The following is a 14,774-nucleotide window of genomic DNA, read 5'->3' as shown; positions in this document are numbered from 1 at the left end:
TGTTGACCAGGCAGTCACAGCATTTAAAATAAACACTTAATATATAATTCAATAATCTTGCCTTGCCTAACAACCCATCTACAGAATGAATATGCACATTTTGGAATGTAGTTTAGTATTAGTGACCATTAAAAATGACATCACAGTTTTATAAATAATGTAAATATTAACTCCCTCTTCCTCTACACCTGTAGCCTGGTCAGTCTGTAGGGATGTTGGCTGCGGTGGAACATGGTCCGGTCCTCTGCAGTGACTCCAACATCCTCTGCCTCTCATGGAAAGGGCGAGTTCCCAAGAGTGAGAAGGAGAAGCCGGTGTGCAGGAGGCGCTACTATGAGGAGGGCTGGCTTGCCACTGGGAATGCCAGGGGTGTTGTGGGTGTGACGTTCACGTCTAGTCACTGCAGAAGGGACAGAAATACCCCACAAAGAATCAACTTCAATTTACGGGGTCATAACAGTGAGGTGGGAGTTCGCCTCGCATTTAGATTTTTGTTTAGCCATTAACTCCTGTCTTTTAGTTGAAATATTTGCATTGCGAGCTTTAAATCTGCACTAAGTTCACTTCCTAAGAAAAGAAAGAAAAAGAAATCTGTAAAATTTATTGTTACGGTTGCCAGAACTATTTAAAAAATATGGTAGCAGCATTTTAAATTCTAAACTTTAAGTTTTAACAAACGTTTTTTTAACCATAAAAAATATATTTCATTAATCTCTATAGTATATTGACAACCACCTTAAAGGCTAAATGATGAGTCAAAGTTCATCACAAATAGCTTTTCCACAAGCTGAGGTAAATACCATGCACACATTCATAAAACACTGTCATGGTAACACTAAAATAATGCAATAAATATTAATTTAACAGCATAAGATATAGCATAAAACCCTAATAATAAGAAAAAACTAAAAAGAAAACATCTAACAAGAAAAACCATCAATGTGTGCTGTCACAAAGATAATTCTGATTTCTTTTTTACTGTATATTATATGATGACTTGTTCTTTTTCCCTTCCAAAAACTGTAAATTTTACAGTAATTCACTGAAAAAAACCCATTAGATCTATTACAGCGTTTCACTGCATAGAGTAAGGTAACCTGTTAAAGGTGCTAAAAAGGATGTTTTGTTTTATACATTTTTGCATTATTACTTGAAACTGCTATTGACAATATTACTTTACTAACTGATAAAAGACTATTTATTAGGTGCACTGAAAGGAATAATATTAATATACATCATCTGTGCACGAGGTAGGGCCTTAAAAACGTCAGCCAATCGTTTACGCGATCATGACGTAAACGATTGGCCCTCTGGCTTGTCAATCACTGCTATGACGTTCCTTGTGAGACGTGCGCGCTCCAGTAACTTTCCACACTCCACAGGCGCCGCATGCAATGTTTTTGTCAGGAGACAGGAGTAACAACTGCAGATTATGAGTTACCTGCGGTGAGTCCGACATAATGAATCCACTAACACGACACAGCGAATGCCGGTGGTAAACACTCGTGTTCCAATACTCTTGCACGAGTTTTGGGAGGCGTTCCCTCGAAATGAGCTGTGAAGGAGGGGGGTTGTTCTTACGCATGCACTCTTTAGCACCTTTAACCAATGAGTGGGTAGCATTTTTACAGTCTTTTACCTTTAAAATTACAATAATTTACAGTGTATGTTTTGATAAATCTGTTTAAAATGATGTACCCTCATAAATAAAGTTATTTTACAGGTTGTCCTTGTTAGGTGGAATGAACCGTTTCAGAAGCTTGCAACGTGTGACATGGAGGGAGGGATATTTGTGTGGATCCAGTATGAAGGAAGATGGTCTGTAGAGCTGGTGAATGACAGAGGTGCTCAGGTATGTTAATATATTTACTGCTTATTTTCATCTGTATGCAGAGTGCAATTATATTTTTTATGATATGTCAAGAGTGATGAACGTACTAATACGTTTTGATTAAAAATGCATTAAAATGCTTATACGCACACAAAAAGGCCAACTAAGTAAGACAATGTAAATAAAATATGGTATAATAATGCCATTTTTTTTCATGCCATTTTCTCATGTCATTCATCATTGGAGTACAGATGTCCATAATTACATATTGTTAGAAAAACAAAAAAAAATCTACTAGTGATGCACTGATATGAATTTTTTGGCTGATACGATAACCGATATTTCTTTACACTTTAAAGCCGATAACCGATATATTGGCTGAAAAATCTAAATCAAAATATTTATATAATTTTTTAAGAGCCTGATTACAAAAACAAAAGTCTCACCATTAAAAGTCATGTCCCAAGCACACAATTATAATGTTCTCATTATAATAATATGTAGTCTATATGACAGACTTGTCCAGTACATTACACTGTATTTTCCTTTTTGAAGTGATCTATCAGCTTTAGTATATCGGCCAAATTGTCTTATCGGACCGATAACAATAACATTAGAAATAAACATACAGTGGGTACGGAAAGTATTCAGACCCCCTTAAATTTTTCAATCTTTGTTATATTGCAGCCATTTGCTAAAATCATTTAAGTACATTTTTTTCCTCATTAATGTACACACAGCACCCCATATTGACAGAAAAACACAGAATTGTTGACATTTTTGCAGATTTATTAAAAAAGAAAAACTGAAATATCACATGGTCCTAAGTATTCAGACCCTTTGCTGTGACACTCATATATTTAACTCAGGTGCTGTCCATTTCCATTTCTTCTGATCATCCTTGAGATGGTTCTACACCTTCATTTGAGTCCAGCTGTGTTTGATTATACTGATTGGACTTGATTAGGAAAGCCACACACCTGTCTATATAAGACCTTACAGCTCACAGTGCATGTCAGAGCAAATGAGTATCATGAGGTCAAAGGAACTGCCTGAAGAGCTCAGAGACAGACTTGTGGCAAGGCACAGATCTGGCCAAGGTTACAAAAAATTTCTGCTGCACTTAAGGTTCCTAAGAGCACAGTGGCCTCCATAATCCTTATATGGAAGATATTTTGGACGACCAGAACCCTTCCTAGAGCTGGCTGTCCGGCCAAACTGAACTATCTGGGGAGAAGGGCCTTGGTGAGAGAGGTAAAGAAGAACCCAAAGATCACTGTGGCTGAGCTCCAGAGATGCAGTCAGGAGATGGGAGAAAGTTGTAGAACGTCAACCATCACTGCAGCCCTCCACCAGTCGGGGCTTTATGGCAGAGTGGCCCGACGGAAGCCTCTCCTCAGTGCAAGACACACGAAAGCCCGCATGGAGTTTGCTAAAAAACACCTGAAGGACTCCAAGATGGTGAGAAATAAGATTCTCTGGTCTGATGAGACCAAGATAGAACTTTTTGGCCTTAATTCTAAGCGGTATGTGTGGAGAAAACCAGGCACTGCTCATCACCTGTCCAATACAGTCCTAACAGTGAAGCATGGTGGTGGCAGCATCATGCTGTGGGGGTGTTTTTCAGCTGCAGGGACAGGACGACTGGTTGCAATCGAGGGAAAGATGAATGCGGCCAAGTACAGGGATATCCTAGACGAAAACCTTCTGCTCTTCTGAGTGCTCAGGACCTCAGACTGGGCCGAAGGTTTACCTTCCAACAAGACAATGACCCTAAGCACACAGCTAAAACAACGAAGGAGTGGCTTCACAACAACTCTGTGACTGTTCTTGAATGGCCCAGCCAGAGCCCTGACTTAAACCCAACTGAGCATCTCTGGAGAGACCTAAAAATGGCTGTCCACCAACGTTTACCATCCAACCTGACAGAACTGGAGAGGATCTGCAAGGAGAAATGGCAGAGGATCCCCAAATCCAGGTGTGAAAAACTTGTTGCATCTTTCCCAAAAAGACTCATGGCTGTATTAGATCAAAAGGGTGCTTCTACTAAATACAAAGGGTCTGAATACTTAGGACCATGTGATATTTCAGTTTTTCTTTTTTAATAAATCTGCAAAAATGTCAACAATTCTGTGTTTTTCTGTCAATATGCTGTGTGCACTCCTGCTAATTAAAAATGCTAATTATTTTGCAATAGAATAAAAATAAAAATAATAAAGCAGCTATTATTCAAATATGAACTGCTTAATGAACTAGTGGTTTGTTGTCTAGGTGAGTGACTTCACCTGGTCACATGATGGTACACAGGCCTTGATCGCCTACAGGGATGGTTTTGTCCTGGTGGGATCAGTCAGTGGTCAGAGACACTGGTCATCTGAGATCAATTTGGAGAGCCAGATCACCTGTGGAATCTGGACCCCTGATGACCAGCAGGTAACTCTTTAGTTTGGCATCATCAAATTGAAGGAAACGGTGTTTGTTGTCAACAAATGACTTGGACCAATTCCCTTGGACTGATGCCCGATTTCCCTAATTTGGTGTTTGCATTCATTTAATCTCCCTAGGTGCTTTTTGGAACAGCAGACGGACAAGTCATAGTTATGGACTGCCACGGTCGTATGCTTGCCCATGTTCTGCTGCATGAGTCAGATGGCATAGTCAGCATGTCCTGGAACTGCCCGAACTTCCTGGTGGAGGACAGCACTGAGAGCGATACAGACTCTGATGACTCTACTCCAGCTCAAGGTACATCATACTCTTAAATAAAGCTCCTTTCATGGTTCTAAGATGGTAAAGCTTCTTCCATGGTATTAAGAACCATTTTTCACTGAACAGGGTTCTTTGAGAATACAAACTCTTTGAGATTACATTAAAGGTTGAATACAAGTATATTGCATACGTCATCCATTAATGAAAAAAAAGTAAAGCCTTCCTGGGTTTTTCCAAACACCAATACATAGACTATTTTCTAAATGACTTTTAAAGGTATAGAAAATGTTATGCATTTTTAAGGATGATTTCAAGGCAGTGATATGTATTTGTCTTTTTAAATGTCATTAACTGTAAAAACTATGTTTCCCTTCAAGTGCAAAATCTCAAACCACTGCTAACGGTCAGCTTCATATCAGGAGACATTAGTTTGATGAACAACTATGATGACCTTTCACCTAACATTATACGCTCAGGACTGAAAGGTAAAACACTGCTGTTCTTGCAATAAATAAATGAATATTTATTTCTTTGTTCTGAATGAATATATATTTCTTTGTTCTGCTGTACACAAAGGAAGATATTTGGAAGAATTTTTGTAACCAAGCAAGTTAAAGTATTGATACTTTTCTTGGTTGAGGAACTTCTGGTTACTCCTACAGTGTAATTCAGTAAAAATAACTCCTTTCAACCATGCAATAGTGCATCATGAATGATCCCTGACAGAGCTACATAACATGCTGTATTATCTGACCGGACAGACTTTTGTCTTTCAGATGTGGAGGTACAGTGGTGCTCTCAGGGAGACCTGTTGGCAGTGGCCGGGATGGAGAGACACGGCCTACCTGCTGACTCAGCCTGTGCCTCCTTAATGAGGAACGCCCTTGTCAAGTTTTACAATGTTCAGGGGGAACATATTTACACTTTAGAAACTCCAGCCCAAGTGAGCTGTGACCAATCATCAGACCAATCATAATTTATCAATCTGAGCATATAAACACTACCGGTCAAAGTTTGGAATAATTCTTCTTTTTTTTAATGTATTTGAAAGAAGTGTCTTATGCTCATCAAGGCTTTATTTATTTAAACAAAAATACAGTAATATAGTTAAATATTTTTACAATTTTAAAGGAACTGTTTTCTATTTAAATACATTTTCAAATGTAATTTATTCCTGTGATGAAAAGCTGAATTTTCAGCATCATTCAGTGTCACATCTTTTCCTTTAGAAATCATTCTAATATGCTAATTTAGTGCTCAATTATTATTGGTGCTAAATTATTAATAGTAGTTCTTCTTATTTTTTCGGGATTTTTTGATGAACAGAAAGTTTAAAAGAACAGCATTTATTTGATGTCTTTAATGTCACTTTTGTTGGAATGTGTCCTTGCTGGATATAATTATTAATTATTTTCTAATGTGGACATATGGCCCATTTTAAGTTATGACGCACCAGATGAAAACCACTGACATAAATACATCCTACATTAAATTATAAATAAACTATATATAATCCAAATATCTTTTGTTTGTAGAGGCCCATTACCACTATTTGCTGGGGTCACAGGGACTCCCGGCTGTTTCTGGCGTGTGGACCAGCCCTGTATGTAGTGCGTGTGGAGCACCGTGTGGCCAGTCTGCAGCTTCTGTGTCAGCAGGGCATTGCCAGTGCTCTTAAAGAGGAGCGAGATGTGGGAAAACTGAACATGCCTTCACTCCTCTGTTCCTACGTTACCACTGCATTCATTCCAACTATCAAGGTACGGAAGCAGCAATTGATCATCAAAGTTTGATTTACGCTAATATATGCATTAATGCATAATCTTTTTCATCTCGCAAGCCCCCCATCCCTGATCCGAACAACATTAGAGACTTTGTGAGCTATCCCACGTCAGGGAATGAGCGGCTGCACTGCACTATGAAACGTTCAGAGGAGAACCCAGAGGCAGGAGGTCCCTGTTACACCCTCTATCTGGAACACCTGGGAGGTCTGGTGCCTATTCTAAAGGGCCGTCGCATTAGCAAACTGCGACCAGAGTTTGTCATTATGGACCCAAAAATGGATGGTAAAGCAGGTACTTCTATATGCACAATTGCTGATCATGTACACTTTAAAGTGCCCATATTATGCTTATTTATAATTTTTGGGGTCTGCTGGAATACATTTTTGTGATTTAAAGTTCAATAAATATTTTTCTCATACTGTACATTGCTGCAGCACCTCTTTTCACCCTCTGCCTGAAACTCTGTTTTCATGCCTGTCTTTTTAAAGGTCACCTTTTCAAAAAGCACAGTCTCCTTTGATTGGTCAGTTGGCCCAGTCTGTTGTGATTGGTCATCTGCTTAGAGTGTGTCAGAAATGTAACTCCCCTTACCAAAATCGTGTTTCAGCTCCTGAGGTGTCATGGTGTCATGAGCAGTTGTAAACAGTATCATATCTGTGGTAACTATGGTGTCACTATTCGAAGCCCAGACAATGGGTTTTTTTGCCCTCGTAGTGGAAAAAAAGGGGAAAAAACAGTGTCTCCTGGACATTACTTAAATGTCCATTACTTAAATTACCCTTCCAAAGCAGTCAGTAGGCGGGCATTATGCACATCTGTAACATGGTGATGTAGCTTAGTCACAAAAATAAGTCACAAAAGTCACAAAAATTTTTTGTTGTTGTTGGAGAGATTAACTCCTTTGGTGTGGACTTTATGCATTGTAACTTTTCAGACTGTTTACATGCGCAAACACATTAAAGGAAAGTAAAAAAAAAAAAAAATCAGTAGGTGACCTTTAAACCCACATCCTTGTTAAGTAAAATGCGTAAATGTTTTATTTGTTTGTTTGTTTTTTGTCTTGATAGCTGATTTCAGACATCTTTAATTTGTCTTTCAGATGAGGTCTGTGTAAATGGCATGATCTCCTATATGACTGACAGCTGTAATTGCTCAGACTCCAGCGATATTGAGTTGAGTGATGAGTGGGTTGGGCGAAAGTCGCCAAAACTTTCCAGAGGAAACAGGTCACCTAAGCTTCCTAGGTACTCTAAACATATAAGGTACTGTTGAATATGAAATTCACAAAATATTACAAGGTGCCTGAAACTTAACAGAAATGTTTGTTCCATCACAGCCTTTACAAAACACAATACAGTACATTCATAAAAATATAATTAAAATAATAAAATATTTACTAAACAAATCAACAGCTTTTGACTTGATAATAAATAAAGGATTACATTTAATTGTCTTGTGTTTGTTTGTTTTTTTATTATTGCCTAGAATTAATATGGAATCAAGAAAGTCTCCCAAACTTGCCCAAACATCTCAAGAAATGTCTAGGTCTCCTAGATTACCAAAGAAGCCTCCAGTTCGGTCTCCAAGTCTTACTCGAAGGGAATTTTCAGTTGATGGCTTTAGTGAGGTACTTAACATCTTATTTGCAAGTTAATTTTGGCAATTATTTTATATTAATCTATTTGCCTAAACTTGATAGGAAAAGTGTTTGTATTTATTGCCTGTGTCTACTAGACACTACCACACATTTGTAACATATTCTGCACCATGACCTCAGTAGACACCTCATTTTCTTTAATCTCCTGCTATGCTAAAGATAAATGACAATAAATATTTTCTATAACTATCACTCAATTTGCTTTGCAGCATAATTACTTAGCCCAGGTCACCTCTAACATCTGGGGAACAAAGTTTAAGATTGTGGGCCTAGCTTCCTTTTTGCCAGCTAACTTAGGAGCAGGTATGTCAGGTTTTGTGTGCAAATTTATGCTTTAAATAATAATTATTTTAAGGAATAATCCTAATGGTTTTTAAATGTTTTCACTAATGATGCATGATGTGACAGTTATTTATAAAACTAGTTTGCTGCACCTGCAACCTCGTCAGATGACCATCTATTTGCCTGAGGTGCGTAAAATTTCCTTGGACTTCATGAGTCTCCCAGTCTTCAATCCCAATGTGTTCAGTGAAGATGAAGACGATTTACCTGGTAAGAATCAATGGAACTGATTTTTGTACATTTTGTCTCTGTATAGCTTGACTAATAAAAGAAGTAAATAAATATTAAGAAATTAATCTCAAGATGTTCTTGCTTATTTCTAGTGATGGGACCTTCTGGAGTGTCAGCCGACAATCCTCCTTGCACAGTTAATATTCCCATTGCTCCAATTCACAGCCCTGCGCAAGCCATGTCACCTACACAGAGCATAGGCCTTGTCCAGTCTCTCCTAGCCAATCAGAATATTCAGCTTGATGTCCTCACCAATCCCACAGCTACTGCAGCAGCAGCAGCTGCAGCCGCAGCTGCAACAGCTGCAGCAGCTAATGCAACAGTGTCAGAGCATAGTCAGGACACTGTGACCGCACAGTACACTGTGCCAACCAGATACTCTAACCCTGGACAGGTGATATTCAGTGGACTGGAAATGAGTAACATCCTGAGTGGAACTCTTCCTCCTCCTCCACATCATCTGCCACAACAACCCCACCAACAACGTCAGCAACAACAGCAACAACAAGACCATCAACAATCAAAGCATCAACAGCAATTACAACCACAGCAGCATCATCTGAAATTGCAACATCAGTCACAACAACTGCATCAACAGTCGCTGCAGCAGCAGCATATCCAGCATCAGCAGCAATTGCAAACACAGCAGCAGCATCAACAACAACTTCAACAGCAGCATCAACAACAACTTCAACAGCAGCATCAACAACAACTTCAACAGCAGCATCAACAACAACTGCAACAGCAGCATCAACAACAGCTGCAGCAGCAACATCAACAACTACAACAGCAACATCAACAGCAGTTGCAACAACATCAGCAGCAACTGCATCAGCAGCAAATGCAACAACAGCAACTGCAACAGCAGCAGCAACAAATTCAGCAGCAAGTGCAGCAGCATCAACAACAAATTCATCAACAACATCAACAACAAATCCATCAACAGCATCAACAACAATTCCAACAGCAGCAGCACCAGTTGCAGCTGCAGCATGAGCAAATGCAGCAGCAGCAACAACAGATGCAACAACAGCAGCAACAAATTCGACAGCAAATTCAGGAGATGAGGCAGCAGCAGCAACAGCTTCAACAACAACATCAACAAATACAGCTGCAGCATCAACAAATGCAAAGACAGCATCAGCAAATGCAACAGCAACTCAAAATGCAAATGACACTCCAGCCTCCACCTTCAGGATATGCTACTCTGTCCATCCATCAGTTACAGCTGATGCCTCAAATCCCTCATCCAGACCAGCCACCAGACAGAGGAGAACAAGTGCTTCCTCTGAAGGTTCCCTCACGACCACAGTCATTCATTGAAACTGACACTCTTGAGATCCAGATGCGCAAGGTAAACCCTCCACCACCTTACCCAGGTACAGTGGTATCTGCTGCAGCCGCCGCACCCACTACGGCACCTCCAGGTCTTCTTGTTAGTAATGAGAATGGCACTACGCTGACAACAGATCCATGTTTAACTAAAGATGAATTCTCTCTTCATCCAATTGGGCTCCAGTATCCAACCCCATTAGGATATGAAAGAATCACCACGTTTGACAGCAGCGGAAATGTCGAAGAGGTGTGTCGCCCAAGGAGACGCCTGTTAAGGAACCAAAATGCCTATGGGATTCAAGGAATGGGCAGCTCCGCCACATTGAAAGTAACTTCATCTGAGAACAAGAAAGTCCAGCTGCCATACAGCTCAGCAACTCTGAGTCGCCTGTCAGTGCCTAGATATTCTATACCAAGCGGAGACCCACCACCATATCCAGACACATCAAACCAGATGAACACAATCAGAAATCCTACACAGAGGATTGACAGCAGTTTGATTCATGCCACTTTGCGTCGGGATCGAAGGGAACTGACCCTGAAGGTTTCTCAGATGGTAGACACAGTGAGGACTCTACCTACAAAATCCAAAATGAATGGTTCTCTTACGCTCTCCTATCAGCCAAGGATACCCACGGCTTTGTATACTTGCACTCAGTGTAGCAGTAATAGCAGCAGCACTAGTGTAAGTGTCACCGGTGGTGGCACCAACAGCAGTGGAATTGCAGGAGGAACTGTGGTGAGGCAAGACTTCCCACCTGGCAAAGGGGCCCAACACAGCACTATAATTGTGCACTCCAAAAGTGCTTCACCATTAGCTTCCCAGTCCTCCTATAACCTCCTGAGTCCCATTGACAACAGTAGAGACAGAACTGTGTATGTGAACTCTGCCTTTACGGAAGACGAGACACTTAGTCAGCAGTGCCATCTTGAAAAGTCAGTACGGCATTTAACGCTAGGGGATGTCAATTTAACAGTCAAACGACCTCCACCTTACCAATGGGACTCTCCTGCAGCAGAACAACTCTGGATACCTCAAGAGCAAAATTTGTTGCCTGGACCTCCAGGACCACCTCATAAGCCACCACCATTTATACTTGGCCAAACACAGCACTTAGATATGACCCGGCTACCTTTTGTCCTTTCAACAAAGCCTCCCCCTAGTTCCAGTTCTATGACCCTCCCTTCAGCTTATCAGTTATCCCTTTCACCTTTCCCACCAGTGGTAAGTCATGGTGGACCTCAACTACAGCCTTTGCAGAGTTCTGCACAACCATGTGGCCCCAATGACATTGTAACATCTAGCCATTTTAGCCAACCAGACCCAACGTTAGTCCTACCCCCAGGTTATCCTGCTAATTTGACCAATCTAGGTTGTTGCACTCTGCCACCTATGTACCCAGGGACAAGCTCCTGTAACAACCTTCAGCTGCATCCAATGAGCTTGCATCCTTGGAGCACATATAGCACTTGCCCTCCCATGCCAGACCATTCTGCCACACTGCCTAGTAAGACCCATCAGGCCCTAGAGAAGCCGGTTCTCTCTCCGCCTCCCCCACCTCCCCCTCCCCCACCACCTCCTCCTCCACCTCCTCTCCCTCCCCCTCCACCACCTGTTGAACACCTGAATCATCAGAGCACCTCTGAGGTGGTCGCAGAATCTGGGGATAGCTTTCAGGATCAGTCCTCTCTCAATGAGAGTCCACAAGGAGCAGAGAGGTTCAGCAAAAAGGGGCGTAAGAGGCTTGACAGTAGGGCAGAAGAGGCCAACATGTCTGGAGTCGCTGAAGGGAAATCTAAAAAAGAAAGTCGCACACTCTCTGACTTCAATTCCCTGATCTCCAGCCCGAGACTTGGCAGCAGGGAAAAGAAGAAGCCTAAAGGACAGAAAGAGCCATTGAACAAGGCCAAGAAACTGAGTAGGACCTCCAATGAGTTCCAGGACAGCTCAGAGAGTGAGCCTGAGCTCTTTATTAGTGGTGATGAGTTGATGAACCAAAGCCAGAGCAGCAAGAAAGGATGGAAGAGCAAACGCAATCTGCGTACGGCAAACGAACTTGAGGAAATCAAGTGCCGCAAAGCTAATGAGAGAGAGGATCGTAGTCTTGGCAGCCAAGGCTTTGTTTATGTCATGGCCAACAAGCAGCCACTGTGGAACGAAGCCACCCAGGTTTACCAGCTTGACTTTGGAGGACGGGTGACACAAGAGTCAGCCAAAAACTTTCAGATTGAGCTTGATGGACGCCAGGTAAAGCAATTTTATTTATTTATTTATGGAAGGGGAAACCAGTTTGATACTAGAATATTTCGTGATACTAGGGATAAAGAAATTACACAGTTCACATTTAAAAAAAAAAAAAAAGCTCCATACATAATATTTCCTTTCGAGTAACAAACATCTACCCTGCATCTAATTTATCTGTTACAGGTAATGCAGTTTGGCAGAATCGATGGCAATGCATACATCCTGGATTTTCAGTATCCATTCTCTGCGGTACAGGCATTTGCTGTGGCCTTGGCCAATGTCACTCAGAGACTTAAATAGAAAACCTCTCCAGCAATCTTGTCCATGAGAACAGATGGACTGAAAAAGAAATTATTGTTGACTGCAGATTGTGAGAAATGTAACAGTCTCTGCTGCCATGATGTCTGTGCAGTGCCGGTTAGTTGCCGAGAGATCTGGTCACTCTCAGGCAGAACGTACACGAGACGTACACAGGTGGTCTGACAGTAGATTTAGTGCTTTCAAAGTACCTTTTTGTTTACAGAGGTACAAGCTGATTTAAGGTTCCACCTTAAAGGTGGTACACATCTGAACAAAAAAAGTTGTGTTATGTATTGATGGAATATTATTTTATTCATGAATTAAATTTTATTGATTTTTTCCATGTATTTCATTAATGGTGTGATTTAAATGTAAAGGTAATTACTAAAATCTAAGATGGACGTTAGATTATGGGCTTTATTTTTTCCCTTGATATCCCCACCTCCTTTTTTGTTTATTCCTGAGATTTATATGTGCCAAATTTAGATTTCCTATGTATAATCCTTGTAAAGTGATGGATTTTTAACTATTGTTTGTGGTCAGTAATTCAATGAAATCTAGAGAGGAAAAAAAACTGTTTGAATATTCATCACATGACTCACTTCCATGAAGTGAAAACCGAGATAATATATTCCAGTTATAATCATATTTTCCAAGTTGTGCCATAATGAATGCATTTTTTATGGTTTAAAAAAATCTATTTAACTTTGTTCTTCACAAAATGTCTTAGTTATATTGCATTATTTGCACACTGTGTTTTTGCAGTAATCTCAGTAATGTCCTTTTTGAACAAATCTTTGCTTTTAAATGTTAACAGTAAGTAACAGAAATCAAAGTTTGAACATTTTTTAAAATTAGTTTCAAATATATTCTATTATATTGTCATGATCATGTAAATGACATGACAGAAGTGCTGTAGTTAGATGTACTTAAAAAAAATACTTATATTGTTCATGACACTTTAGCACGAACTATATAGTATGCATTAATTTAGCCAAAAAAATGTCATGTCAATATATAAATCAAATTTAATACACTGTATATTATGCAATGAATGGAATCTAAATGAAATTTAAAGTTGATATGTAGTTTTCGCATTTCTAAGTTAAATAGTCAACCCCATTTGCTTAGTTTGGTTTATGTGAAGGGACATCTTTTGTTGTATTTATTAATATTTAATATTCTGCATCATATTTAATATTTCTTACAGCAAATCAGCTAATTGATTTGTCTGTTGTTGCTTAGCTTCTGATGTTTTCCAGTAATTTCATCAGTTTTAATCACATTTCTGTTGTAAGCCAAACAGTGGTTCAAAGTGGGGTAGTGATGATATGGTTGACGTTTTAAGCACTTCTTATTCTAGATGTTGTATGCTTTGATGATTTGCAGTTGCAGTTATTTATAGCCACTTTGTACTGGGAGATTCAGGCCCAGTTTAAATAATGTGGAATGTGAGGCTTTAACTGTGCTTTATTGCTAAATTATTCTTATGTACATTTACAAAATGTCTTATAAGGGTGTCTTGAAAAAGCATTAGAATGTGTGTGCAGAGTAGGCTTTAAGTCACTAAATAAAATCAAACTAGTTTGATGAAAACTGTCTGGATTATTTATATTGTAAAATTATCTCACTCTAATTATGAACATTTGTATTAACACTTTCATTTAGAATTATGGTGCATGTTGCTGGACTTGAGCATATTAGTAGCCTATATAATTTACATCTGCTTCATCTTGGATTAGCTGCCGACCAAATCAAAGATTATGTGTTTTTATTTTGTTCATTGTTTAGGGAGCACTGAATTTTATATGACCTAATTTTGAAGTGATAAAATTGTGAACAACACATTCTAGATAAATCAAAAACAACCTGAAGTGAAATTAGTGAAATCATCTGATGAAAGTACGCTTCTTTATGCAGACTGGTGTGACCTCTAGATGGCGCAATGGAATTATGTTCGCAATGTGCTTAGTAATAGTGTCTGATTCATGTTAGCGAATCGGTTCCTGTCGATGATGAACCAGTTCAGCAGACCGACTCACTTATTGTCCCCATTATTTTGTCTTTTATTTTGGATTTAGTTTTTGAAGATAAATGTGTTGTTTTCATTATTAAGCAATTTTTTGTTATTAATGCTAGGGGGAAAAAACAAACAAAATGTTGAGTCGACGACAAACCTCAAATGTGAACAGGATAAGTCACCATAAAAAATATTCCCCATATTGTTCTTCACCTCACAGTTTTACTCCTAAATACAGCTGGGTGATCCGCGCTTTAGGAATCGAAAAGAATCGGTTCAAATGAACGATTCTTTTGAGAATCGGACATCATCACAGTTGA

The 14,774-nt window shown here is 39.6% G+C and overlaps 1 protein-coding gene across 1 annotated transcript; it reads left to right on the top strand.

Moving 5' to 3' along the window:
* The first annotated feature begins 212 nt into the window (after window positions 1–212).
* Window positions 213–12,434, top strand: tulp4b (TUB like protein 4b). The gene is made up of 17 exons (XM_067367932.1): window positions 213–464; window positions 1,724–1,852; window positions 4,103–4,264; window positions 4,396–4,576; window positions 4,619–4,633; window positions 4,906–5,025; window positions 5,317–5,483; window positions 6,076–6,300; window positions 6,381–6,615; window positions 7,424–7,568; window positions 7,810–7,951; window positions 8,191–8,284; window positions 8,390–8,533; window positions 8,647–8,864; window positions 8,913–9,009; window positions 9,733–12,137; window positions 12,318–12,434. The coding sequence occupies exons 1-17, from the start codon at window positions 213–215 to the stop codon at window positions 12,432–12,434; spliced, it is 4,848 nt and encodes a 1,615-aa protein (XP_067224033.1).
* Window positions 12,435–14,774: the final 2,340 nt, after the last annotated feature.

Source organism: Chanodichthys erythropterus, chromosome 18, assembly GCF_024489055.1.
Source record: "Chanodichthys erythropterus isolate Z2021 chromosome 18, ASM2448905v1, whole genome shotgun sequence".
NCBI lineage: Eukaryota > Metazoa > Chordata > Actinopteri > Cypriniformes > Xenocyprididae > Chanodichthys > Chanodichthys erythropterus.
Note: the sequence above shows the minus strand (reverse complement) of the source record. Positions and strands in the feature narration are given on the sequence as shown.

Excerpts from the sequence above, each read along its gene's own strand:
- tulp4b (XM_067367932.1), top strand. The coding sequence starts at position 213 with ATGTTGGCTGCGGTGGAACATGGTCCGGTCCTCTGCAGTGACTCCAAC. Across the intron at positions 1,853-4,102 it reads TGAATGACAGAGGTGCTCAG|GTGAGTGACTTCACCTGGTC; the intron begins GTATGTTAATAT and ends TTTGTTGTCTAG. Across the intron at positions 8,865-8,912 it reads CAGCTGCAACAGCTGCAGCA|TACACTGTGCCAACCAGATA; the intron begins GCTAATGCAACA and ends GTGACCGCACAG.